General features: G+C 58.2%; 8 protein-coding genes across 8 annotated transcripts in view; 4 read left to right on the top strand and 4 right to left on the bottom strand.

The window, feature by feature from the left end:
• The window catches only part of ACA1_336160 (receptor protein-tyrosine kinase), a gene marked incomplete at both ends in the record, with an annotated part of 5,133 nt that extends 3,030 nt beyond the window's left edge, over positions 1 to 2,103 (bottom strand). The window contains 8 exons of the mRNA XM_004341166.1: positions 68 to 223; positions 302 to 786; positions 872 to 1,092; positions 1,206 to 1,337; positions 1,429 to 1,583; positions 1,679 to 1,728; positions 1,834 to 2,034; positions 2,098 to 2,103. Of these exons, the coding sequence (XP_004341214.1) occupies positions 68 to 223; positions 302 to 786; positions 872 to 1,092; positions 1,206 to 1,337; positions 1,429 to 1,583; positions 1,679 to 1,728; positions 1,834 to 2,034; positions 2,098 to 2,103 (1,406 nt within the window). The remainder of the gene's footprint in view (positions 1 to 67; positions 224 to 301; positions 787 to 871; positions 1,093 to 1,205; positions 1,338 to 1,428; positions 1,584 to 1,678; positions 1,729 to 1,833; positions 2,035 to 2,097) is intronic.
• A 1,310-nt stretch (positions 2,104 to 3,413) lies between these two features.
• Positions 3,414 to 9,758, bottom strand: ACA1_336150 (protein kinase domain containing protein; the record flags this gene model as incomplete). The annotated part of the gene is made up of 23 exons (XM_004341165.1): positions 3,414 to 3,608; positions 3,720 to 3,884; positions 3,959 to 4,060; positions 4,123 to 4,245; positions 4,330 to 4,491; positions 4,689 to 4,727; positions 4,825 to 4,947; positions 5,103 to 5,231; positions 5,307 to 5,979; positions 6,083 to 6,177; positions 6,280 to 6,438; positions 6,584 to 6,667; positions 6,752 to 6,817; positions 6,918 to 7,032; positions 7,121 to 7,218; positions 7,322 to 7,410; positions 7,516 to 7,639; positions 7,737 to 7,805; positions 7,918 to 8,710; positions 8,907 to 9,020; positions 9,102 to 9,213; positions 9,345 to 9,403; positions 9,595 to 9,758. 23 exons carry the CDS (start codon positions 9,756 to 9,758, stop codon positions 3,414 to 3,416), a joined length of 3,852 nt encoding a protein of 1,283 aa, XP_004341213.1.
• Positions 9,759 to 10,139: 381 nt separating this feature from the next.
• ACA1_336140 (thioesterase family domain containing protein) lies at positions 10,140 to 11,468 on the top strand (the record flags this gene model as incomplete). Its single annotated transcript, XM_004341164.1, has 4 exons — positions 10,140 to 10,242; positions 10,382 to 10,930; positions 11,011 to 11,126; positions 11,196 to 11,468. The coding sequence occupies 4 exons, from the start codon at positions 10,140 to 10,142 to the stop codon at positions 11,466 to 11,468; spliced, it is 1,041 nt and encodes a 346-aa protein (XP_004341212.1).
• Positions 11,469 to 11,980: 512 nt separating this feature from the next.
• On the top strand, positions 11,981 to 15,761 carry ACA1_336130 (Filamin repeat domain containing protein; the record flags this gene model as incomplete). The annotated part of the gene is made up of 10 exons (XM_004341163.1): positions 11,981 to 12,071; positions 12,182 to 12,308; positions 12,402 to 12,544; positions 12,619 to 12,725; positions 12,824 to 12,929; positions 13,007 to 13,358; positions 13,603 to 13,754; positions 13,844 to 15,019; positions 15,350 to 15,502; positions 15,628 to 15,761. The coding sequence occupies 10 exons, from the start codon at positions 11,981 to 11,983 to the stop codon at positions 15,759 to 15,761; spliced, it is 2,541 nt and encodes an 846-aa protein (XP_004341211.1).
• Positions 15,762 to 16,111: 350 nt separating this feature from the next.
• On the bottom strand, positions 16,112 to 18,541 carry ACA1_336120 (Ankyrin repeatcontaining protein; the record flags this gene model as incomplete). The annotated part of the gene is made up of 2 exons (XM_004341162.1): positions 16,112 to 17,800; positions 17,900 to 18,541. 2 exons carry the CDS (start codon positions 18,539 to 18,541, stop codon positions 16,112 to 16,114), a joined length of 2,331 nt encoding a protein of 776 aa, XP_004341210.1.
• Positions 18,542 to 18,915: 374 nt separating this feature from the next.
• On the top strand, positions 18,916 to 20,496 carry ACA1_336110 (zinc finger, C3HC4 type (RING finger) domain containing protein; the record flags this gene model as incomplete). Its single annotated transcript, XM_004341161.1, has 6 exons — positions 18,916 to 19,075; positions 19,199 to 19,285; positions 19,390 to 19,481; positions 19,542 to 19,624; positions 19,753 to 19,852; positions 20,044 to 20,496. The coding sequence occupies 6 exons, from the start codon at positions 18,916 to 18,918 to the stop codon at positions 20,494 to 20,496; spliced, it is 975 nt and encodes a 324-aa protein (XP_004341209.1).
• Positions 20,497 to 20,662: 166 nt separating this feature from the next.
• Positions 20,663 to 21,554, top strand: ACA1_336100 (ribosomal protein L12, putative; the record flags this gene model as incomplete). Its single annotated transcript, XM_004341160.1, has 4 exons — positions 20,663 to 20,669; positions 20,770 to 20,804; positions 20,890 to 21,183; positions 21,273 to 21,554. 4 exons carry the CDS (start codon positions 20,663 to 20,665, stop codon positions 21,552 to 21,554), a joined length of 618 nt encoding a protein of 205 aa, XP_004341208.1.
• Positions 21,555 to 24,787: 3,233 nt separating this feature from the next.
• Positions 24,788 to 26,231, bottom strand: part of ACA1_335990 (uncharacterized protein) — a gene marked incomplete at both ends in the record, with an annotated part of 2,514 nt that continues 1,070 nt past the window's right edge. The window contains 7 exons of the mRNA XM_004341159.1: positions 24,788 to 24,893; positions 25,040 to 25,143; positions 25,307 to 25,398; positions 25,522 to 25,612; positions 25,723 to 25,793; positions 25,925 to 25,999; positions 26,024 to 26,053. Of these exons, the coding sequence (XP_004341207.1) occupies positions 24,788 to 24,893; positions 25,040 to 25,143; positions 25,307 to 25,398; positions 25,522 to 25,612; positions 25,723 to 25,793; positions 25,925 to 25,999; positions 26,024 to 26,053 (569 nt within the window). The remainder of the gene's footprint in view (positions 24,894 to 25,039; positions 25,144 to 25,306; positions 25,399 to 25,521; positions 25,613 to 25,722; positions 25,794 to 25,924; positions 26,000 to 26,023; positions 26,054 to 26,231) is intronic.

The following is a 26,231-nucleotide window of genomic DNA, read 5'->3' as shown; positions in this document are numbered from 1 at the left end:
CCGCACACACCGCACATCGCACGCAGAAGTGAGGGATGATGAGATGCAGGTGGGCACACGAGGGTACGTACCCTGGGTGATGGCGCCGACGAACTTGACGATGCAGGGGTGGTTCGACAGGTTCTCCAGCATCTCGGCCTCCTTCCGCAGTTCGCGGATCGTATGCTCCTCCGCTTCGTCCAGCCGCACGCCCTCGAACATCTTCACCGCCACCACCGCTCCCCTGGGTCCGCGCGTGCGGTTTCATCAGCGCGCCGCACACACAACACGACACACACGACACAACACACACGACACGTACCGGTACTCGCCGCGGTAAACACGGCCGAAGGCGCCGTGGCCCAGCTCGCGGCCCAGGGTGAGGTCGGCGAAGTCGATCTCGCGGTAGGTGAACGCCGACGCCGCGGCCGCCCCCTCGAGGTCGGTCATCTCCACGCCCGTCTCGGCGCTGCTCCCGCGGCGGCCCCGTGGCCCGGTGTAGTACCTCCGGCGGCGGCGCCACACGCAGACGAACACGACCGGCGAGCAGCAGCAGATGAGCATCATGATGATGATGAAGGGCGCGGCCACGCTGAACGAGATGGTGATGTCCTGCTTGGTGTTGCTGCCGCCACCGCCGACGGCGGGGGACGGCGAGGCCGAGGGCGCGGCGAGGTAGGGGCAGCGGCCCCAGACCATGGAGAGGGGCGAGGCGGGGCCGGAGCCGGGGGAGGTGAACTCGGTGATGATCGAGTTGTTGAAGGTGCCGTTCACCGACGACGACGGCACGAGCTGGTACGACCCAATCTGCACACAACACTCTCAGATGACACGACACACGCACCACCGCACACGCACAATCGCACAATCGCACACGCACGACAGGACGTACGGTTGGGGTGCTGCCTTGGAAGGTGAAGAAGGAGTAGAAGAGGCCGGTGTCGTTGTTGTAGGCGAGGTCGTAGAAGTCGTCGATGGTGGCGAGCTCGGCCGCGGAGGCCACGTAGCGCGACACCAGGCTGCCGTTGTTGTTGAGGTCCAGCTCGACGATCACCGTACCATCCAGCGGCATCAGATTGGCGAACAGATTGCCATTCGCGCCCATAGCCAGCCCTGTGTCGTGTCGTGGCGTGGCGTGGCGTGTCGTGTCGTGGCGTGGCGTGGCGTGGCGTGTCGCCGTGAGTGTCGTGTCGTGCGGTTGGCAGCACTTGCTTGTCGACGCGTACCGACATAGGTGCGGTTCTGTTGGGGCGGCAAGGGCGTCCAGGTGGTCAAATACTGCAGCTTGGAGGAGGCCACGACCGAGAAGACCATGACGGCCAGCCCGTCACTCGGCGCCCCATACACCAGATTCCGATCTGCGCGCAGTTGTGTGAGTGCGTGTGCGGTGGTGCGATAATGCGTGTGCGGTGGTGCGTGTTGCGTGTGTTGCGTGTGTTGTGTGCTCACCCGGATCCAGGACCAGGTGTGTAAGTGTGGCAGAGCCGAGAAGACTGCCGAAGTCATCGCAGCCGGTAATGGTCTGCGCGACCGGGTAGAAGTGGCAGATCATCTGGTGCAAGCTCACAAACAGCCCTCCGTCCCTCTCGTCCGCCACCATGCTCCTGCGAATTGTTATAATTATATTTGTTAGTTTTATAATAGTTATATTTTTTTATTCACACGACCAACAGCTGCTGCTTGGCAACCAAAGGGGTACCGTATGGTGGACAGGTCGTTGAGGAGCGAGCACGGACAGAGGGAATTCGCCTGCGAAAGGTTACCTCCTATGTACAGCCTGTGGCGAATTCAAAAATATAAATATAAAATATAAAATATAAAACAAATAAAAATAAAAATAGTTAACCTTTGTACGGTGCCCAGGCCGGCGACGTAGAGCACGTCCTGCGTGCGGTCGAGGGCGAGGGCGGTGGGCACGGCGGTGAGGTTGGCCAGCGACTGGCCGGCGCCGTCCCACACGAGGAGGCGGCCGTAGGAGGTGACAACGTAGCCGGCGCTGGAGACTTGGAGGTCGGCCACGTAGAGGCACTGGGGCGGAGGTGCAGAGGGCGCTGGCTGGACACCTTGCGCCCCAACAAGCGCCCCCTCGCCATGAAAAAGAAGAAACAATAACAGTACGAGCATGTGTACTGTTGTAGAAAGTTGTGAGAAGAGAGAGAGAGGAAGATGGAGAGAATGGGGAATAAAGAATAGATGAAATCAAGATGGTTACTCGGAGAGAAAATAAACATGATGGCGTTTTTGTTTTTGGTAAACTCTAGACCAAGTCCGAGCGGAGTCGAAAAAGCCACGGTTTTGTTCTATTGGGTGAAACACAGGCTAAAAGACCCGACGTTATCATCCAATGGGAATTTGTTCTGGAAATTGGTAAGGAGAGCACAAGCCCTCTGAGGGCAAGTGCCCCATCTACCGAATTGACACGAACCGGTGTAGTGATGAATGTGGGGCGTTGGTTGGTGGTTATAATTAACATCTGTGCTCCACGACCACAACCACATGGGATCTTTGCCGTGGTGCTGTCTGTGGACATCGTGGTCGACGAGAGCCGATTCGTAGCGTGATCTGAGGCCCGGCGGCCGCTCCCCTGGCCTCCGGGCTGAAAGCCGTGGCGTACCCACAGCCACGCACGAGATAGGTGTCAACACGCGCAGAAGCTCAATGAAGATGAGGGGCCTGGGCCGGGTGGTGACGTAGGTGAGCGCTTCGATCGTGGTGGTACCCTCCTCAATGGCCCCAGCTACAGTGAAATCATTAACACAGACATGTGTTTGGCTCAATAGAAGATTGTAGCAATGTAAACAAGGGAAGAGAATACCACGTACAAGCGGGAGGTGCGGGTGCGCCCGAAGAGAATGATGACAGACGGACAGCCGTGGAAGGCGAACACCACGGGTCGGTCGGCCGTGAAAACCTGTCCATGTCCATGATGATTAGTATAACGCTAATGAAAAGAAGGACCGGGGGGGGGTACCGGCTAAGGTAGAGGGACATGAGGTCGAGCACGTTGACCACCCGCACCTTCAGGCCCGGCGCGTCCTTCCTCAACATCTTGGAGGTAATTCCTGACTGGGCGATCACCACCTCCAGCGTCACCTCATTCCCACATCCGCACAACACCACATCCGGCTCTGCGCATTACACCTTGTTAGTGGTGTGCGCGTGCGGTCGTGCGTGCGTGCGCGATTCAGAGAGCATTTCCTCACGGAGGCGCCCTGGGTGAAGTGCAACTTGGACTGGTCGGGGATGAGCTGTTGTACTGGCAACTGAGCTGTGAAGTTGCAAGTCTATATCTCAAATTTCGGCCGCTTCCTCAAACCAGCACTCCAGTCCCATTGGTCCGAAATATAAACAAGGGGCCAACCACACGCTTGCCTCAAATAAATATTTTGTTACACAACATACAGCCTCGCGATCACTCACATACTGTGACTTTATCATGGTCGAGACGCGGCCCGCTGGTGGTGGTAGTGTGCGCCGCTGGAGGCGGACGACGACCGGGGCACGGTGAGTTGCCACAGGTGAATGGTGTGGTCGAACGAGGCCGTCCACAGGGTGAGCGTCTCCTCGACCCACAGCATGCTCTTGATCACATCCTTCTGCTGGCCCACCTGCTGCTTCTTCTCCCTCGTCTGCCCCGTCCCACGCGCATTTGTCAGTCGCACCGCACACACGCACACGCACACGCACACGCACACGCACACGCACACGCGCACGCGCACGCGCACGCGCACGCGCATTACCTTGGCGTCCCACATGGTGACGGTGCCGAAGACGGCGCCGGCGCAGAGGCGCACGGCGGTGGGGTACTTGGGGTGCACCACCCGCGCGAAGCAGTTGACCGACGCCTCCACGTCCGTCTCCCACACCAGGTTCACCGTCTGGGGAGTCTCGCCGCCGTTCCACACCTGCGTCGTTGGTCGTGTCGTGAGTCGTGTGTCAATGGGTGCGGTGGCAAGTGAATCGAGGCAAGCGGCGCTACCTTGAGTTTGCCGTCGTTGGCCGACGACCACACGAGCCCGTTTTCGTAGTGCAGATCGTTCACGGTCCGCTGATGCGCCGTCCAGTTGAACATCGCGTGCGTCTGCACCAAATTACCGGTTGAGTCAGCACCCAAGAAAAAAAGTGTGTGCGGTGTGTGCGTACGTTGAGATCGACGCAATAGATTCGCTTTTCGGCGCCGAGCCAGACGGCATTGCCCACCTGGCACATACACGAGATGGGCTCCTCTCGCAACACGATCTCCTTCATCACCGTCGGCTGCTTTTGCTGCGATGCGACGGGATTAACGTATGTCAGCACACGACACGACACGACACGACACGCGCCGCACACGACCGCACACACGCGTACGTTGGGCTGCCAGATGATGATCTTGCCGCTGGTGTCGGACGTCCACACGGCGCTGAGCGTGGCGGGGCCCGAGGTGGTCGGGACAGAGGGCTGCGACCCGCGTCGCGCCGCCGCCGAGCTCTCGAACGACGACTGCAGCTTGCGCAGACCGGCGCTGGCGCCCTGTTGGTGCGAGCCGGGCGGTGATGCCGACCCGCGCGGCGAGATGGTCGAGGAATTCGAACGACGCAGGCTCTTCCCCTCCGCCGGCGGGCTGGTGTTGGGCAATGCGTCAGTCACATTCTTTGCATTACGGCCAAGGCCAAATGCAACGGAATGAAGAGAATGTACCAGGAATAGACGGGCAGGATTGACCGCACCATGCCCGAGTGCTCCGTCAGCTCACACACCTGCTTGAACTGTAAACGCCGCAAGGTGAGCTCGCGCAAGTGCAGTTGTGCGTGCGTGCGGTCGTGTGTGTGTGTGTGTGTGTGTCGTGGTAAGGAGGAGGCATACAGTGAGCGGGTCCCAAATGCGGATCAGGTTTTCGTCGCACGACCACACGAGCCCGCCGACGAGGACGAGTCGTAGCACGCGCGTGTTGAAGTGCCCCATGATCGTAAACACGTGCTGTGTTGTCTGTGGTTTCTCATTCCCCAACCAACAACGAATTAAAAAAAGTCAGCTTCACATTCCCTCAGTGTCGTGTCGTTGGTCGTGTCGTGTCGTGTCGTGTCGTGTCGTGTCGTGTCGTGTCGTGTCGTGTCGTGTCGTGTCGTGGGATCGGGACGGACCATGGCGTGGTAGATGTCAATCCGGCCGCCGGGCGCGCCGCACCATACGTGGGCGCCCACGCGGATCATGCAGGGGCACGCCCGCGCATCACCCCGCGCCAACTCCTCCTTGAACCTCAGTTCCATCTCCTGCGCCGCAGGAGTGTGAGTCCCATGTGCGGCGACGCGCGTGCGTGTGCGGTGGTGCGTGTGCGGTGAGCGTACTGGGACGATGGGCGCGGCTTCGGCGGCCATGCGGGTGGTGTCCCGCATGATCTGCTCGATGGTCGACCCCTCGCGCTCGACGATGGCCGGCCACGTATCGGCCTCTCCGCCGCCGCCGCCGCTGCCGTACTCTGCCATGCTCCCCCCGAGCTCTCTCATCGCTACTCGACCATTGGTGGTCTGCTGGTCCTCCCTGGAAGCCTTCCGTCCGCTCCGGGTCCTCTCGCCGCTTTCGCTCTTTCCGCTCCTGCCTCTGCTGCTGCCGTGTTCGTTCTTTGCCGCCGTTGTGGGGCTGCCCAGGACGCCGCTGGCGTGTCTGCTGCTGTCACCCCACATATTGGCCGCGAGGTCGACCGACCCGCTGCCCTCGCCGCTCTCGTCCTCTGCGTCGCCGGCGGCGCCAGCCGCCGTTGTCGACACCGGCCCTGATGTCGACAGCATTCCGCCGCCGGGGCCGTAGGCGGCCATCGACGAGGCCGATGCCAGTGGGGGCCGTTGATGGGGCGACGACGTGGTCGACGACAGGGGCGACGACGTGCTTGCAGACGAGGCCTCCGCGTCGTCGGCTTCGAGTATCCGCTCGAGCACGCTGAAGAGCTCGGAGAAGGCCGGGCGACGCTTCGGGTCGAGATGCCAGCACTTGAGCATCACCCGATACACCGCCTCCGGACATCTAATATATATAAATATAATATATTGTTGAAATTAAATACATATAAATATAATAAAACATAAATACATCGAAAATGAAGAACGTGATGAATGGTGAGGGGTACCTATTGGGTCGCGGCAGGCGTTCGCCCTGGTCGAGCCAGGTCATGACCTCGCTATTGGTCAGCGCGCTGTAGGGCACTTGACCGAACGAGAATATCTGATCAAAAAGTTTGACCAAACGAAGATGAAAAGTCAGTCAGCAGACAACCAACCACGCCAGACGAAAGTTTCAGTTTTCGTGGTTTCGGCGTGGTCGTACCTCCCACATGACGACGCCAAAGCTCCACACGTCGGACTTGGGCGTGAATTTGCGGTATTTGAGGGCCTCGGGGCTGGACCACCGGATGGGCATCAGGGACTTGGTCGCCCAGTAATATTCGCTCGCCTCCAGCGTGCGCGACAGACCAAAGTCACACACCTGTGTGCGTGTGCGTGTGCGTGTGCGTGTGCGTGTGCGTGTGCGTGTGCGTGTGCGTGTGCGTGTGCGGTGGTGTGCGTGCGATGATGAGTGGGTGGCATGGTAGTGGTGAGGGGGTGGTAGGCGAGTGGTGTGCCTTGATCACGGGCTCGCCGCCGTGGCGAAGCTTGAGCAGGAGATTTCGCGTGGCCAAGTCCCTATGGACTATGCGATGCGAGTGGAGGTGGTCCTGTGGGGGGGGGGGGTTGCCGACACGACTGCGTGAGCCACTGAGCGATGGGGGGTGAAGCGAACGCGAGGCGGCCACACGCACCATTCCAGCAGCAACGTCCCTGCACATCCGCAGCAGCACCTTGGAATGTATTCGGTTGATGTTGGACTGCGCACGCGACACATGACACGACACACACGACACGAGAGAGAGATGAGCAGCCGGACATGAAATAGAGAGAGACGAAAAAAGCGAAGTGAAGTAGTACCTTGAGGTAGGAGTCGAGGGAGCCGTCGGGTATGAACTCGGTGACGAGGTACGCGGAGCCCGGGCTGAGCGCCACGCCGTAGAGGGTCACCACGTTGGGATGGACCGACACCGAACTACGCGCGCGGCCGCGAGAATGCGACGAATGCGACGAATGTCAGTCAGTTACAGTTTTCTGTCGGAGTTGAAACTGGGCTTGCGCACCTCATGATCTTGGCCTCTTCCTGCAGCGATGACGTGTCCACCTCGCGCAGCTGCTTGATCGCGACCGTCGCCATGCCACGCCACTTGCCCACAAACACCTGCGCGCACACACCCCGCCGTGGTCAGTATTTGTCAACTGTCAGCAAAAGCGCGAATTCAATGCAAGTCAACGACGTGGGCCGTGGGGACTGAGTCACCCACCTCGCCAAAGTTGCCGCCGCCGAGGCGCTTGCCCAGGCTTAGCTCGCTCGGCTCCATCACCCAGTACAACGGATCGCCCTCCCCGCCGTCTGAACCCAGCGAGCCGCGAGTTCGGTGAGTCGTGCGTGTGCGGTCATACGGTGAGTGCGGTGGAACTCGTTGCGCTGCACTGAAGGAGATGCGAGGAGGCGTACTTGCGATTCGGTTGAGGGACTGATGGAAGGCCTTGAGAAGCTTCTTCTTGTGGCCCATGAGCGTGATGCCTAATCGGTCGAGGTCCCACTCCTTGAGCAGCGGCAGGTCCGATAATCGCAGGTCCTGTGACATGTTGTGGGTGGAGCAGCCGCGACCGACACGACACATTGTAAGACCGACGTGGCGCTCAAGGGCCGATTAGAGCTGGACACGCGCGTACGTGAGCCTGCAACAGATTCTCTTTGTACCGAAGCAAGCCGATCTCGGTCAGCAAGTCCGTGATTGCTTTCTGTACTCACGACACACACACGACACACACACACACACACGAGACGAGGCCGCGTGAGTGGTGAGCCGCCACCACCAAAAGCCCGAAGGCAACAGGGCGTGGTGGGCCGCACCTCTTTGCTCGCGACTTCGGCGATGACGTCGATGGCCGGGCCGGAGGTGGTGATGAGCATGCCGTAGGCCTGCTCCGGCGAAAACCCACGGATCACGGTGCGCGCCGACGTGGCCGCCAGGTCGGCGAACGACTGAGCCTCCTGCATGTGCGGCGGCGCCTCCTCCTCGACTGCCCCACTCGGTGGAACACCAGCCGCGCCGCCCAGGCCGTCGATTCCGTGGCGCGGCGGCCTGGGCGGCGCCTGCGGGCGCTTGATTGTCGACATGGACTCCATGCGCTGGGAGAGTTTCATCATCGTCTGGCGTTGGCCCAGCATCCGCATGTCCTCCTTCCGCCGCCCGACCGGCTTTGCCGCATCGTCGGCGCCGCTCTTCTTCTTGTTGCTGCTGTTGCTCCGCTTCTTCTTGGCCCTCCGCTGCGTCTGCTTCAGCCAGCCCTTCTCCTTTTTCTCCCCCTTTTCCTTGGCTGCCTTTTCCTTTTCTTTCTTTCGCGCCTCCTTGCCGCTGTCCTTGGCGTCGCTGCTGCCCTTCGAGCGGAGCGAGAGCCGCAGCGCCCGGCCGGCCTTGGGGTCGTCGGCCTGGGTGAACTGCTGTGTGCGACTGGTGTGGGTCGTGACCGGGTTCGAGACGGAGCCGGACCAGGGCGAGCCGAGGCCGCCGCCCGGGGGCGAGGAGGTGGTCGTCGACGTCGATGACAACGGCGCCGATGCGCCGAGGGTCGTGGTCTCTTCTTGTCGGCTGCTGAACAGGCGAAACGGGAGCGTGCGGTTGAGTTTGCGTCGGGGGGCTTTGCTGCTATTCGCGTTGATCTGCTTCACCACCTCAAACAACACCTGCACGACATACGGCACGTATGACACGACACACACGACACGACACGACATCGTCATGTGCGATCAGTAAACGGTTAGGGGGGGTGAGAGTGGCGCTCGCTCCTACCTCCTCGATGTTGTGGTTGGTCAGCGAAGACACCTCGAAGGAGGAGCACTTCCACTTCTTGGCGAGCGAATCCGCTTCTTCGCGCTTCACCTTACGCCCAAACTCCTTGTGCGAATCCTGGCCCAGCAGGACGAGCGGCGGCCCGCCGTCGTCGTCTCTGGCTCTGATCGATTGATCGTGTTTAAGAGTGTGTTGCGCGAAACGTGTGTGTGAGAGCGTGGCGCGCGGTGCGCGGTGCACGTACTTGAGTACGTCGTCGCGCAGGCCGCTGAGCGCTTTGAAGGATTCGCGGTCGGTGATGCTGTAGACCAGCACGAGCGCATCTGCGCTTTTGACCGCGTCCGATCGCTTGACACCTGCTCGAGAGCGCAAATGTTGCGGTACACCACCGCGCATGCAGCGTCGGCCACGCATATGGCGTGAGGACTCGTTGCCGCACACGAGTGTAGGACAATGAAGCCTTGGTGTGGGGGGGGGGTGAGCGTACCGGAGCAACAGACGTCGAGAACGAGGGTCACTTGCTCGCCCTCGACCTCAAACGAGAACCTGCCAAAAAAAAAAAAGATGTGAGAGGAGATGCAATCACGTGATTTGTCACCCGGGGCATGGAGGGAAGTTGATTTTTGAATCAATTGGTCAAAGAATGGAATTCATTGGTAACAAAGGAGATGAGTGAGAGAAGATTTTGAAGAAAGAGAAAAAGATTTTATAAAAGAAAGTGGCGGGGGGGGCTGCACCGTTCGGGCCTACGGATACGCTGTGAGATTGCGACGAGGCCTCCTGCTTCAGGGATGGAGGGAGAAGGGGAGGAGATGGAAGATCGAATCGAAGCCTGAGCGCCTCCCGAGGTCTGGAGCCGCGTGCCATTCGTGCAGATGAAGGCCTGGCGCAGTCTCTCCATCTCCATCGGTTCAACGGACCCCACCAACGTCACCGCGTGGTGCCGACCCGGCGAAGAAGGCCCACTTGAGGTCGTTGGCGTCTCTTCCGATGACATCAACATCGTGGGGGTGGCCTCGCTTTCTTCGCTCTTTTGATTTCGTTTTCGTTTTCGATCTATCACCAAAGAGGGGCGGTTCGTTTGTCCTTTCCTCGATCGAGTTTAACGACTAGCCGTAACGATTTGTGTCTGATGCACCGGCCTCTTCGACATCAGCGACTTGTATTTGTGTGAAACAATTAAAAAGAAAAAGAAAATCAACCTCAGCCGCTACCTTAACTTGCTGGCAACTTGGGAGGCACCAAAAACCCAAAAAACCACAACTAATCGAATCAACAAGCGATGCAGAAGACACAAGAGGAGCGGTGGAGCTTCAGTTGGGAGCGGGAGGTTGAGTTTGCGGACCTGGACACAAACGCCCACGTCAACAGCGTCATCCTTCTCCGTACCCCTCCGGCGCTTTTATCCTGTTTTTTATTTATTATGAAAAAAAATATGCGTGCGGATTTTATAATTATCAAAATTATTTTTGTTTTTATTTCATTATTACATCCTGCACAATAATAATTCGTTTGTGGGTGCAGGATGGATGCAGGAGGCGCGAACGTCGTACATGCGGCGAAAGCTTCTGCCTGAGCTGGCCGCCCGCGGTGAGAAGCTGGCGCCCACGGTGGTGGCCGAGAGCACCGTGGAGTACCTGGCGCCCATCTTCCACTCCGAGCGCGTCGTGGTGCACTTGGGCATCGCCGCCGTGGGCAATTCCTACTTCACCCTCCGCTACGAGATCGTCAAGAGGCCGCCGGCCGACGTCGCTGCTGCGGGCAAAGGCGAGGCCACGCCGTGCGGCCGGGGGACCGCGCGGCTGGTCTGCATCGACCCACAGACGCAGAAGAAGGCCAACCTCACACCCGCACTGCGACGACTGCTCGAGGCCGGCGCTGAGCAGTGCGCCGCCGGGTCGACGCCGCCAGCCACCAGCGCCTCCGCGACCGCCGCTGCCGCTGCCGAGCCGGCCACCGCCAAGCCAGCGACGCCGAGCGACGAGTTTGAGGAGTGGCCGCTCTGCTGGGTGCACGAGGTCGAGTACCGGGACCTGGACGTGAACGTGCATGCCAACAACTGCGCCGTCTACTGTACGCGTTCCTTCGATGCGTGGTAGCTATGATTGGTTGATTGGTTGAGCTCAATGATCTTCTCTTCCTCTTTCGTGCAGATTGGATGCAAGAGGCGAGGGTGAGGTGGCTCGATGAAGTGCGCAGCGAGTTGTCCAAGATCGCGCCCGAGGAGGAGTTCGACGCGGTCATGGCGGCCGGCACCATTCAATACATGGTACGCTCTCATTTCAATCCAGGGGGGAAAAACGAAACGAAATGATGCACTCACACGCGTGCGCTCCAGATCCCCATGCTGATGGGAGAAGAAGCGCGAGTGTACATTCGCCTCAAGCAGCTCGGCAACTCATCGATGTCCATCGAGCACAAGATCGTGCGCACGGCCAAGGACGGCAAGAGCGCCGCCGTGTGCTACCGCGGCACGGGCACGCTGGTGTCCTTTGACCACGAGAAACAGACCAAGGCCCTCATCACGCCCGCCCTGCGCCAGGCCATCGAGCGCGTGGAACGGCGCACCCAAGTTTTCCCAAAGCGCCCCAACGCCGTGTGCAAGCTGTAAAGTTACGCATGTGATCAAATCAATTGAGCTACACAATAGGGCCAAGCACACATGACCTGGTTACATTGTAGTGTGGAAGAAAAACTGAGGAAACTCGCAGAGAGACAAGAGACAAGTCTGCGAAGAGTCACCACAACACTCACTCAGTGTTAGTTCTCCTTCTCGAAAATCGGAAAATAGGAAAATCGGAGTTTCAGATCAGTTTGTGTCGACGTCGAAAATGAAAATTGTCGACATGGCAGGAAGACCAGGTCCGCACTTCCCGTTTGCCGTTGCCGTGGTCGGCCCCTTCTTCGTCGGCTCGTTTGCACCTTCGCTTCCCGCGCACCTCCTCAGGTCTCGCTTCCCTTTCGGCCATTGCTTCGAGCGGGTTGTTTGGTACCCGCCCACAGACCACAGACAGCCACACTCCGCACAGAAGCAGCAAGACGCGTCAGGAGATTAATCCGATTCCTTTTTGGCGTCATCTTGTAGAGGATCGAAGTAGAGCAGAAAGTCACATTAGTAAGATAATGCGACAAATCATCACCATCTCATTGGTCTTCTTGGCCGTTCTGGCCCTTGTACACGTTGCGGCCGGCCAGGGCATTCCCTCCACGGCCGGTACGATTCTTCTCTGATGCCCAGCTTTCGATTTTGTCATCTTTGGGCATTTTTACGCCGGCATCTCGTACGCTGGCGATGTTCTTACGGTTCTCTTCAACCCTGTGCAGTGCGTAACTTCACCTACACCGGCTTCGTGGCTCGCGATGAGCTCGATTTCGGCGTTGAGTTCAACCCCGTCTTTGGCCCTGAGAATCTGAAGCTCATGTTTTACGATCCCCTTGGCGGCGATGAGAGGTATGCACTGATTGCCGCTTTATGAGCTGCAAGACCATCATATTCAGCGACGCGGTACTCATTTTTTTCGTTCGGTCTATTCAACACGCGCAGAATCGAAGTCGGCGCGGTTTGGTACAAGAGGCGCGCTCATCTCGAGAGCTTCAATGTCACCTTCACCGTCCGCATGTCCAACCTGTCGCACACCGGCGTTGGTAACCCGGACGGCTTCGCCCTCGTTGTTCAGAACCACAGGGGTACGTTGGGCTCCCCATCAAGTCTCGCTGGGTGCATTTTGTACAAGAGCGAGGCTAATTTCTTGACTTTACAGCCAACGCCTTCGGTGCCGGAGCTGGTGGTATCGGTTATGGTGCCACTCCCGATTACGAGGACCTCGGCGTGAGGCGATCGGTCGCCGTCGAATTCGACACATACCTGGTACGCAAATCATCAATCACTCTATTACCCCCCCCCCACAAACAGCAGTTTACTTCTGCTGTCTTTGGGCCATTCTTATGATCTCGAGCCATGCGTAGGATGAGAATCTGGGCGATCCCAACTCCAACCACATCTCGGTGCACCACACCACCCCTGAGCGCGTCCACAACAGCGCTCACGAGGAAACTGCTCTCACCCCCCCTGGTAACCTCCCCCCCTCTACAAAGCCGCTCTCAGCTCGGGCGCCCTTTCTGACATCCTCATTCTTCATCCGCTTGCAGGTGCCGTCACCAACATCCCCGGTATCGCTGGTTTCACCCACAAGTACAACGTTCAGTACATCGAGAAGCAGCTCAGCGTCTACATCGATGACAGCGCCAGCCCCGCCTACCAGACCACCATCGATATCCCCAGCATCATCAGCCTGAACTCCTCCGGTGCCTTCGTTGGTCTGACCGCTGCCTGCATGTCGACCTGCGAGGACGTTGAGGTGCTCGACTGGAGCTTCAACTACGTGGCCATCCTCGATGCCACCAAGAGCTTCGTCACCAACGTCAAGAACAACTCCGTCGCTGGCCGCACCTCCTCGTTCACCGTCCAGGGCGTGGACACCAACGGTTACTACTACCAGACGTACGTTGCGCCATCACACTACCCCCCCCCACACCACACGTCCATTGCACAGTGTTACGACATGATGTTTAGCGATTTCGACTTCAGAGGCAGCTCACTCGAGTGTCATTGATGCCAACTTTCATGACTTTTTAACTGAACCACACTATCACTATTTGGATATTTTTCCGCTCACATTCGTCGGCTCTTGTTTGCTGACCTGCGCGGCTGACCCACATTCCTCTCCCTTTCGTTTGTCATGCAGTGGTGGCGACGCCTCCAAGTGGACCGTGGAGTTCACCCGCGTCAGCGGCTCTGGCTCCGTTGTTTCGCCCTCCGTTAACGTTGTCGATAAGAATGACGGAACGTACACCATCTCCTACGCGCCCACCTCTGCTGGCGTCTATGATGTCACCGGTACGCCATACAACCTTTCTTTCTGCGTCGCATCGATTGGCAAGTGTCGCTCAAATACTGAATCTCCCGCTGCTGTCGGTGATCTGCAGTCTACTACAACGCCAACGCGCTTGCCGGCATGCCCTTCAGGATCACGGTGGACCCCGGTGCCGTCGATGCCACCAAGAGCGACATCCTCGGCAACATCAACGGTGGCGTTGCTGGTCAGCCCCTGAACATCACCATCCTCGGCAAGGACGCCTTCAACAACGTCAACCCCAACAACAACCCGCCCGCCACCTTCACCGCCTCGTTCAACAACGGCGGCGCCTCGGCCAGCTCCAGCTTCATCGGCAACGGCACCTACCTGATCCAGTACACGCTCACCACGGCCAGGACCTACACCATGACCGTTACCTACAACGGCACCGCCCAGCAGGTCAAGGGCTCGCCCTTCAACGCCGTGACCATCACCCCGGCGCTCCCCGAGCCCTCGGCCTCGGTCGCCTCTGGCACCGGCATCGTGGGCGGCACCGCCGGCACAACGCTCACCGCCGTCGTGCTCGTGAGGGATCGTTTCCAGAACAACATCACCTCGAACCTGCCCGCCGGCTACCAGCTCACCGGCTTCTGGGACAAGCCCGCCGCCGGCAACAACGTCACCTTCACCGTGCAGCCCGACGGCACCCTCGCCGGCTCGTACGCCATCAGCACCGCTGGTACCTACAGACTCACCATCGTGATGGCCCCCACCGGCCTGCCCATCTCCGGCAGCCCGTTCCCCGTCACCATCAGCGCCGAGACCATCACCTCGGCCGCGCAGTCCGTGGCCACCGGCGCCGGTCTCACCACCGCGTCGGCCGGCAACAACGCCTCGTTCACCGTGCAGGCCCGCGACCAGTTTGGCAACAACATGGCCTCGTCCGATGCCTCGATTGCCGTCAGCTTCAGCGACGATTCGGGCGTGCCGCTCCAGATTGCCCACACCGCGGTCCAGAACTCGGCCGACAGGTCGCAGTGGATCGTGAGCTACGTGCCCACCAACGCCCTCTCCACCCGCATCTCGGTGAGCCTCAACGGTGCGCCCATCAAGGCCTCGCCCTTCATCGTCAACGTGCACCCTGGCACCCTGGACCCCAAGAACTGCTTCGCCGAGGGTCTCGGCCTGGCCACCCCCAAGACCAAGGTGCCCCTGTCGTTCGTCGTCATCACCGCCGATCACTTCAACAACCGCCTCAAGTCCGGTGGCGCCACCATCGACGTCACCCTCAAGGAGATGAAGAGCGGTACGTGCTCTCTCTCTCTCTCTCGTGTGTGTGTGTGTGTGTGGTGTATGTTTTCTTTCTTTTGCGTGGCACGACTGAGAACTCGACACATCCTGGCCATGATGTGTCGAGGGGTTTTAAAGTGCAACATTGAACATATCCACCTTACCTGAATTCGGATCGTGTGCATCATTACGTCGCGGTCGCTTTACGGCCGCGGCGTACTACGCACACAGACATCACAACTAATGATCAGCATCATCACCAACACCGTTATGATGACAATTTCATATGATCATGATCACGATCGACATGGTGCTGACGTCAGCTCTCGTTTGTCTCGAACAACAGGCGCGACCGTGACCGGTAGCGTACAGGACCTGAACAACGGCGCCTACAATGTGGGCTTCACCCTCACCAGGTCGGGTACCTACAACATCACCATCAACGCCAACGGCGTCCCCATCGGCAAGGACACCAAGTACAGCATGGTGGTCCCCAACGGTTCGTCATGTTTCTATCCTCCTTTCACCTCCTCTGAGGCTGTTGTTGTCGTGTTGGGTGATGTCGTTCGATCGATAAGCTCACCTTCACCTTCATCTTCATCTTCTTATTTGTCGTCGCTACAGAGGGTCTCGGTGCGCTCGGCTGGGCTCTCATCGTGCTGGCCATCCTCGCCCTCATCGCCGTGGTCGGTGGTGGTGCCTTCTGGTACCTCAAGTACTACAAGGCCAGGAGCGACTACGACGAGATCGGCGCCTAAGTGCCGCTTCTCTCTTCTTTCTCTCCTCTCCTCTCGCTCTCTGCGGTACGCGCCTTCTCTGTTATTATCTCTCGATTCTGTTCAGTTTGCTCATATTAAGTTATTTGTTATTTGTTTTGTGCAGATGTATCTCTTTTTCGTATTATTTTTTTTGGAAGCGCAACAGAACTGTGGCGCGGTCTTCGTCTCCCCTCGGGTGCCTCAACACAAAACGCCTAAGACACGCGCGGCGGAAGAACAAAGACATCGGGTGTGGAGTACTTGGGTAAACAAATAAAACTCACAATTATTTATTTCCTTTTTTGTGTCTATAATTATTTCAAGTACAATATTTATATTATTATTTATTATTACCAAAGGGGTTCGTTGGTGCGGCAGGCCAGCATGAGCGCGTGGCGAGGCCAGGCGTTGGTGTCGTACGCGTCCCACTCGAACTCGTTCCGGTCGGGCCGGGTGACCCACTCGCGCACGAGAGTCTTGGCCCAGGCCGGCCACCGGTGGTACTCGGGCCGGTCGAGGTCGAGGTAGATGCCCGCCAGCGAGGCCTCGACGCCGCGCCGCTTGACGAGGTGCGCGAGCCAGCTCACGAAGAGGGCCATCGTGCGCCAGTCGGTGACGGGGTCGTGCGAGGGCACGGTGGTGGCCGGGCAGGCCGTGGTGGTCGGCCGCAGGTAGTGCGCGAGTAGCGTGTCGCCCATGGCGTTGCGGGCGCGCAGCTCGGCGCCGAGCTCCTGGAGCCGATGGAGCATCTTGAAGTCGAACCACGTCACCCCGAAGCAGATCGGTTGCACGTCGCGCGCATCGTCGTCATCGTCGTTGTCGTCTTCGTCATCGTCGTCGTTTGGGTTGTCGGTGAACTGGCGGCTCGGCAGGCGGGCGTTGACGTCGGCCCCGCCCTCGCGCACCAGGAAGGCGACGTTGTTCAGCGCGAAGGGATCGCGCCACTCGTAGCCGTTCATGTACCCGCGCGACACGATGCGCGCCAGCACCCGCGTGGCGGTCGCCCGATCGATGCCCACCACCGCATCGGGAGCTGCGCCATCATCGGCCGTGGCCACAACGAAGAGCTGGGCGAGGAGCGTGTGGTGGCAGCGGGCGGCCTCGAGGCACGCCCGGAGCCGCTGGCGGGCGTCGAGGCCCGGCCCGAGCAGGCGCCACATCGTCGCCAGCATCCGCGCGGCGTCGGCGTTCTCGTGCGGGTAGTGGTGGACCAGGCTGTTTAGCAGCGCAAAGAGCATCGCGCCTGACTGCTGGGCACTACTACCGGCTGGCGACAGCGGCACACCGCGGCCGCGCAGCCACTCGACCACCGCCACCTTCTCGGCCGACGGGCGCCCGACGCACACGTAGTGCCACGCGTTGTTGCCGCGCAGGTCGGCGGCCCGCAGGTCGGCCCCGCACTCATCGACGAGCCGCTCGACGGTGCGCAGCCGGCAGTGGGCCGAGCGGAGCGCAACGAGCAGCGGCGTGCGGCCGTCGCCCGACAGACGCGCGTTGATGTCAGCGCCGGCCGCCAGCAGCAGATCGACCACCTCGTCGAGCGCGCCCACCGCGCAGGCCGCGTGCATGGCGCCCACCGCCTCCGGGTTGCCCGCGATCGACTCCAAGCGCGCGTGGTGCCGGAGCAGCGCACGCACAATGTCGACATAATGGGTGTGTGCGGTGTGTGCGGTGTGAGCGGCGGTGATGGCCAGGGCGATGGGCGTTTCGCGCTGAGTGCCGCTGACAAGGAGCTGGTCGACGTCGGCCCCGTGCCGCAGCAGGAGCTCGACCATCTCGATGTGGCCGTTCTGGATGGCGTGGTGCAGCGGCGCCCAGCCGCGCGAGTCGGTGGCGCTCAGCAGGGCGCGCGCGGCGTCGCGCCGGTCGGCCGGTGCCGAAGCTGCGGCTGACGTCAGCAGAATTTCCATGAGGCGCAGGTGGCCCTGGGCGGCGGCCTGGTGCGCGAGCGACCCGCGGCTGGCGCCCTTGCCCTGTCGTCGCTTGAGCTCCACCAGCACCCTGTTCGGCTCTGCGATGTGCCCATAGCTCAAGAACAACTGCGTCGTTAGTCTGCGTTGTTAGTCACCTGTGCGCGCGTGTGTGCGGTGGTGTGTGCGGCGGCGGTGTGTGTGCGGCGGTGTGTGCGGTGTGTGCACCTCGATGATGGCCAGGCGGCCCAGGTTGGCGGCCTTGTGGACGATGGTCTGGCCTGCCGAGCCGGGGAAGTTGGGGTTGGCCCCGCCGTGCCGTAGCAGCACCTCGACCACCGCCTCGTGGCCGACCGTCGTCGCCGTCGCCAGCAGCGCGTCGAGCTCGTGCGCGGTGGCCTCGCGGTGGTGGTCGCCGAGCAGGCGGGCCAGGAGGCGGTGGTGGCCACAGCCGCAGGCCCACCGTGCCAAGGCCGCGGGGTGGTCATTCCTGGTCTCTACGTGGCGGGCCGCGATGAGGCACGCACCGCGCCACGTCTTGCTACGCGCCTCATACTCTTTGGCTCTTCTGCGTGCTGCGGCCTCTACCTCTTTTCTTTCATCTTCATCTTCATCTTGCGATGAATGAGTTGAATTCGTCTTCTTCTTGGTCTTGGCCTTCTTGGGAGTGGCGGTCACCAGGGGTCCACCGAAGGTGTGGTGGTGTACGCGCTCCCACACCCATTCGTCGGCGGCCAGCTGGTGCCACCCGGCACACACCTGGCTCGCGTGCAGGAGATCGAGCGGCTCAAGGAAGGCGAGGACGTGCTGCGCCACCTCAACTGGCAGCCCCTCCAGCGGCAGACCACCACACCCCTGCAGCTCTTCCATCATGAATCCCCTCAAAAGTATATCCCTCTGCTTTTTCTTTTTCTTTTTTCTTTGTGCATTTCTCTTTGATGTTTCCTAGAAATATATTCCGTGAATTTCTTTTTGCCGTTCCGCGGAAGCTGGGAGCTGAGCATTGATTGGTTGGCCAGTTTCTCCTGTCGCACGGGCAGAAGAAGGAGCTCACGACAACGAGGGGCGTGGACGGGCCTGACAGGAGCCAAACTCCCCCCCCCCGCCTTGTGGCGATCTAGGCTTGAGAAGTGTCGCACGTCTGCGTCCTTCACCAAGCTACTCCCTTCCAGCTGTGCCTCCTTCTCTTATATCTTTGGTACACACCAAACTCAAAAGAAGAGAAGAGAAGAGAAGAACAAAAGATGGAAGTGGACACCCGAGACCTCGAAGCAGCGCCAACATCTGCGTCGGACACAGCGCCCCTGCTCGCCCTCCCCACGTTCATGCCCACCACGCCCTCCCCGCCGGCCAACACCAGCCTCACAACCCCTCCCGCCGAGCAACCGATGAGCCGGCCTGGAGGTACCATTTTTAAATTTATTTATTATTTTATTCTTTATTATTGAAATCATTTCCAATTTGAATCTTTACTAAAATAAATAAAAAAAAATCGATCAGGCCGAATTGCTCCGGACTCGTGGCCAGGCGGCCGAAAGGTGTGCTACGCGTGGCACGGGCTCAACCTGGGCTATGGCGTCTACCTCGCCGTTGTCGCGGGCGCGCTGGGCGTTGGTGCGTACCCGCCCCGGCCCTCTCATCAGCGCCTCATGCGAAGGGGTCCCGTTTTGATGAATGAATGAATGAATGAATGAATGAATGAATCCTTGACTGGCCAGGCATGGCGGCCAACGGCGGTGCCAGTTGCGAGAGCCACCTCCGCGCGTGGGCCTCGTTCGAGATCGTCTTCTGCGTGCTCGGCGTTCTCAACGTACGTCCGGCCCATTGAAGTGGGTGCACGTACTACGACTCACATCTCAATGGTCATCAGGTGGTGTGGAAACACAGGAGAGTGCCGCAGCTGGTCGTGGACCGCAACGCGCAGTCGGACGACGTGTTCATTGCCGCCTCCAGGTTCACTCTGTACGGTCCTGCCTGATTGCAGTTGTCATGAAAATTGGCCAACTAACTTTCGCTGTTGTGTGTCGTGTGTGTCGTGTGTGTCGTGTCGTGTCGTGTCGTGTCGTGTGTGTCGTTATCAGATTGGACATCGCTGGAGTCTACAGCGGCGTGCTGCTCAATGTGGCCTGGATAGTGTGGCTCGTGTTCGGCTGCATCTGGACCTTTGAGGAATCCAACTGCGTACGTTTTTCCGCGGCCCAAGTCAAACGCGTAAACGCACGCACCACGCTAAGTGTGTCTTTCACTCCTTCTCCTGCTAGGCTGACGCTGCGCCGATTCTCTACCAAGCATGCTCTCTAGTCCTGAGTACATTTCCCTCTTTTGTGTCGCGTCGTTGGTCGTGTCGTGTCGTGTGGGGTGTGTGCGGTGAGGTGTTGGAGTTTTTGTTGAACTGTGCCACAATGATAGAGGCGCACTTGGTCATGGTGGGAACGCTGGTGGCTGTGATCTTGTGCGCCGCGTCGGCCATGCCTGTGCTCTACTTCGTGCGGCCGGATCTCTTCAACGAACCGTCGCGCGGCGCCACCAAGTCCCTCATCGACCGCACCACCAAGCGGACCACCTACCGACCGCCCGCTCAGCGGTCATCCCGCGACAACGCGGACAACGACGAAGAGAATAAGAAAGAGAAAGAGATAGAGAACGAAAGCGAAAAGGTGGACGAAGGGGAGTCATGCGCGATCTGCCTGAGCGAGTACGTGGCGGGAGAGGAGGTGCGGGAATTGGGCTGCGGGCACATGTTCCACGCCAACTGCGCCGAGGCGTGGCTGCAGACCAACAAGACCTGCGCGGCCTGCCGGCGGCCCATCGACCAAGCCGCCTAGACCACCTACGTCTACAAGATGTGTAAATACGACCGTTTCTTATTTCTCTCAATTTATATCACGTCCAATGACGTCTTTTCTAACACAATTCTTTGCTTCTGTTTCCTGAACAATAAAAGAAGAAATAGGGAAAAGGGGAGACAAGCCGAGTTCTCATGCGCAGGAGATGGAACGTACCCGAATAGGTCCGTGCCCCTGGTTTTACGTTGTTTGTTGGTGCCCTCCCTCACAAAACCTCTTAGTGCGGGTGCGCGTGTGCGGTGCTGGCACCAGCCATGCGTCGGTCCTTGCGCCGAAGGTGGGGCCTGGTACGCCTCTTTCCCGCCTCATCACAAGTGCTGTGGTGCTCGGGCCATCCACGACTGAAGCTGATCACTTGACGTGCTTCACCAGTCGCCACACAAGGTAGGCGAGCTCATCGCCAAAGCGACAGCGGACTGGCGGCTGTACAAGATCGACGTCGAGTTGCACCTGCGGGGGTGCGGGGCTGGTGGGCGTTGGGAGTTGGTCGAGGTGGTGCCCGTGCCATCCACTTCGCTCCTGGTCCGCCGCGCGTTCCACAGCAACAACACGGGCAAGTGGCACGCGGGCCAACACGGCGCCCCACGACACCCCCTCGATCCCAGTCGCGCGCCGCGCAGAGGCAACGGCTGTGGAGAGGGAGGAGGCAGCATACTCTTCGAAGAGGTACTTACTGCACTCGTGTGTCGTGTCGTGCGGTGCAACCGCACACGCACAAACACTCAGTCACCTATGTGCGATTGCTGCGTGTGTAGTTGCTCGAGATCGCCAAGCTGGTGCGAAAGCGCGAGTTGGCTCGGCACGAGCTGCGTATGAGCGGCGGCGATGAGCCGCATGAGCGTCGGCGCAAGACCGCCCCGTGCATCGCGAAGGACATGCGCGGGACTGTCAAGGAGGTGCTGGGGGTCGTGCACTCCATGCACGGACTGGTCGAGGGTGAGCCCGCCGCCCTGTGGCTGGCACGCATGGACAGCGACCAGGCCTTGATCGAACGAGTCCTGAACCTGCAAAGCGAAGGCCACGACAGCGCCCAATGAGCTATTCCAGGTATCTTGAACTGCAAATGTGGTCCCCACCACCAACAACAATAAAAAAATAAAATAAAAATGAGTGTGCAACAAGCAACCAACACATCATGTCGCTACTCAACCCCTTAAGTTGTTTTAGCAACTCCATCTTGATGCCTTGTGGTTGTCCAGACCCCACTTCCTCATTACCTCTGTCTCCATCCTTACTAGGTATGGAGGGCTGTGAGCACCACTCCTTGCTGACACCACCATTGTTGATGCCAGACAATAATGTCCTGCATAACACATTTGCCACTTTTGCTTACACATGCAATTGGTGACAACTATGTGATGTGTGAGGGTGAGTATACACTCCTTGCCATTCAGTCATCCATGACTCTTGTTGTTGCTATCTTGACTGTATGCCAAGGATACTACTTGCACAAGACTGGTGGGTGGAACTCCATAGTGTGGAAGGATCCACACCTCTTTGCGCTTGGCACAGAGATCATCACCCTTCTCATGGCACTGATCAGCAAGCCTGTCTGTGGCCCTTGTGGAGAGTGCTGGGATCATCCTCTACTTTGTCATCAGCAACACATGACAGTGACAATCTTCACACAACTTCCAAGCACCAGCTGCAGTGCACACAACACTGCCCAAGCCACTCCACTGACAGTGTGCAGACACAGTTCACAACAAGAGGCAGAAAAGGTATGTAAGGGAGCTCAGTCCACAATGGGCTGTGGAGGGACATCAACAAGGCCTGGCAAGAGCTTGTCACCTTCACAACAGGGAGTCAGGGATCAAGGAGCGGTGGAGGAATATGCTTAACTGAAGGAGAAACAAATTGTGGACCTAAGAGAAAGCTCAAGACCCTGCACACAACCATCACACACTTGAGAACAACATGTTCAAGGTAAGTGGCCTGTGTCATGGTTGCCCAAAATCCCTTGCTGACACCCCTCCTTCCTACTACAACCATTGGCAGTGGCCTCAGTAGAAGAAATGGTGGGTTTTGGGTGAAGCCAGGGAGCAGGCTTCTGTAAACCATGACTTCCAGGTTGCCTGCTGAGCTGGAGACAGGTCATGGTGTGAGAGCATTTGGAGCAACAGTGGAAATATTGAACAATCTTCAACCAACACAACAACAGCCTAAGAGGAGGTGAAAGGAGGATAGGAGGGCAGTGCAACCTGGATGACCCAAGTAGCCAACTCCTTGTGTGCCATCATGACACAACTGGCCTTGTGTGCAGTGAGTGTGATGACTGGGCTGCCACCCAGCCCTCTCCTGTGCATTGTGTGCTCCTCTGTGGTAGTCAAGAAGGCAATGATGCCAGGCTGTCCCCTCCTTCCACTTGCTAGACTTGACCAAGGATCCTGGCTGGTGCTGCTGATGAAGATATATTACTTGAAGCTTGATATGCTGCCCCATGTTGGTGGGGTCCTTTAGGGACACTCAATGTAGATGGACACCATTGCAGACCAGCAGATGCAGCTCCACTTTGCACATGTATTGGACAATGAACAGCAACTTTGGCCCAAGTCCAACTCTTCCTCCCTCTCCCCATACCTTACCACTGGCCACTACCATAAGGCAGACTTCTCATCCACCCATATCCCCTGTTTGGGCAGGGTCCCCCACCTGTGCCCCAATCAATCACAACACTCCTTGAGAAGATGCTATTGCAGAATCACAATGAGATGGCAGTAAGGTTAGTAGACATACTCACCAACATTGAGGAAGAGCTCCAAACAAGTCACAATGGACCTAATCTAGTTCTGCTGGAGCTGGGGTCAGATCATGGCCTACCTTGCCAGTGAGAAGTTCTGCCAGTACAAGCCCAATGTTGTGGATGTAAATGGCCTTGTTGTAGAAGATGTTAGCCTCTGGGGACAGCAGCTCATGGGGCATGTACCCAGGAGTACATGAAGGTGAGCAGCCTTGGAGAGTAGGTGAAGATCCCAAAATTGCAGAGCTTGGGCTCAAGCACCCTGCCCCTTGAGGGTGAGACCTATGGTGTGTTGTTGGTCATGTCGTGTTGTGTCATTGGTTGTGTTGTTGGTCATGTTGGTCATGTCATTGGTACTGTTGTTGGTTGTGTCATTGGTCATGTTGTGTTGTTGGTCATGTCATGTCATTGGTCATGTCATGTCATTAGTTGTGTCATGTTGTGTCATGTCATGTCATGTCCTTGGTTGTGTCATGTTGTGTATATGTGATAAACTGCAAGCCCAAGAAGAAAGGCCACATACCAAGATATTGGCAAGCTTGATGTCCCTGTGAAGGTAATGCTTTTCATGCATCATGAGTATCACTCAGGCAATCCCAGCATTAGTGAGATGGCCTCCAGTACCTACACCAATACACATGCACCTGACACCATCTCATGAATGTGGATTGTGATTGAGGCAGATGGCCTCTCCCTAGCCACTTCAGTGTCCCCAGGTTCATGCCTGTGCTTCAGCACCAAGGGCAGTTTCTAACACTTCCTTGGCCACTGTGAATTCAGCCTGGCAGTGATCAGTGGTGCACTTCCATTGTTCAACCTCCCACCTGAGTGAAGATGGCCCACCCAATGGCAGTCCCAGCTCCTCTTATTGTGGTGCCCATTGCCAATTTGTTATCCTTGCCCCCCATTTGCCCTTGGTGCCTTGTTGTGCTCCATTGTTGCTCTTCTGGGCCCACCAACCAATGCACTTGATCTGAGAAATGTGAACGGAAAATGTGCAAGAAAAGACGTTAAAAGTGCACATATTTCGTCAAAATTGCCATCCAACAGAAACATGTGCATGTGCAGTGTGCGGTTAGCTGGAAGGCAACACATCAACATGGTGCAGTGGGACATTGATCTGCATGCTCAAGACTGACCACTTCATCTTCACCACATCCAAGGCTGGTGTGGTGGCCTCTGCCACCAGCAGAGGAGCAACATTTGCCTGTGTGCAGTCATGCATGTGCAGTGTGTGGTTAGCTGGAAGGCAACACATGCATGTGTGCAAGAGCAAGAAAGGTGGCAACAGGGTCCTCCTTAAATCCCACCCATTGCGGCTGGTGAGGCAACACAGCACTTGCACGCCATTGGTTGGTTGTGCCGCACAAGTGTGGCACTGTGAACTACCCTGGCCAGCAACCACAGGTTGCCCGTTCACACCCGCAAATTGGTGAAATAGAACAAGGTGGGATTCGAACCAGCACCCCCAGACGACCCATAAGCCACGCCAGCAACATTCGGTCGAAGAAACACCAACGTCTCACTTTTCTACCAGAAGGGGTTGGCCAAGGCCTTGGGCTTCTTCCATCGCCGCTCGGCCTCCGCCACGTCGGGTTGCACATACCAGTCCGGATACGGGTTGATCGGGTTGTACCTATGGCGTGTTGGGTGTGAGTGAAATTGTGAATTGTGGCGTGTGCGCTGGTGTGCCATGTGTCATGCGTCGTGTCGTACGTGTCGTGCGCCGTGTGTCGTGTGTCTGTGTGTGTTGTGTGTCGTGGCGTTGGTGTGTGTGCGTACCGGTAGTTGAGGAACAACTCCTCATCGGTGATGTGCCGGGTGGCGATACACATGATCGACCGGATGTAGCAATCGGTCATCGTGTTGAAGAAGATGTTGGGTTCCTGCTCATTCCCCGAAGGCAAAGTTCAATCATGAGGTGCAGCCGAGACGATTTGCTACCATCGTACTCGCACACGCACCATCGCACAAGGCAGCATTCGCACACGCACACGCACACACGCACCACCGCACATGCGCGCGCGCAGAGAGAGTTAAGGCGCGTACCTTGACGTGCTCGTGAGGAATGTAGGGCTTGAGCTCGTCAGGAAATGTGTTGGGGAATTCGTAGCCAACGCACATCACATTCGGCTGTTTGCCTGTGCGTTGTGTTGGTCGGGTTGTAGGAATGCGCACAATGCGCTGACAAAAACCAATAAAAAGAAGAAATAAAATAAAAATACACAAAGAATAAATAAATAAATAAATAGATATGTGTGTACCTCCCGGAGGGTGGTTGATGTACTGGGCGATGCCGAACGGATTCCGGAACCGTAGCAGTGTCTTCTCGTCCTTTATGGACTGGCCCACTCTCTGGAAGACGACCAGCGCAACACCAGACGCGTCAGGACTGACTCAGCCGAGGCCCGCACGCACCACCACCAACACACACACGCGCGCGCAGGGGAGAAGAGAGCCAAGACCTCGAGCCTGGTCTGTAATCGGCGGGCCGCGAACGCTTTCCTTTCCCAATCGCGGCCATCCACGACCACACCTGTGCATGCATGGACAAACCGTATGTACGAGGTCGGGATCGAGGTTAGGGTACGCACAGTCGTTACCGCACACGCACACGCACACGCACACGCACCACCGCACAAAGAGAACACACGCGCGGGTGCGTACCATCGTAGCGGCCGTACATGTAGTTGTTGCCCTTGATGGCGTTCTCGTTGAGCGTGTAGGGAAAATGCACCGTTCCTGCGTAGATCGCCAGCACCGTACCGGGCAGGATGTGCCCCTTCACGTGCACACCTGAACACAGTTAACACACCGCACACCGCACACGGTGCACGACACGACACACGACACACGGTGCACGACACACACGACAGGAGGTGTATGAGTTGGCCTGGCTTGGTTCCCTTCCGAAGGGACAAAGATAAGCTTTGGGTACCGAAGCCGGCCTCCGGGTGTCGATCTTGGACTTGGA

Source organism: Acanthamoeba castellanii (genome assembly GCF_000313135.1).
Source record: "Acanthamoeba castellanii str. Neff unplaced genomic scaffold scf7180000084593, whole genome shotgun sequence".
NCBI lineage: Eukaryota > Discosea > Longamoebia > Acanthamoebidae > Acanthamoeba > Acanthamoeba castellanii.
The sequence above is the reverse complement of the archived record's forward strand: the minus strand, read 5'-3'. Positions and strand labels throughout refer to the sequence as shown.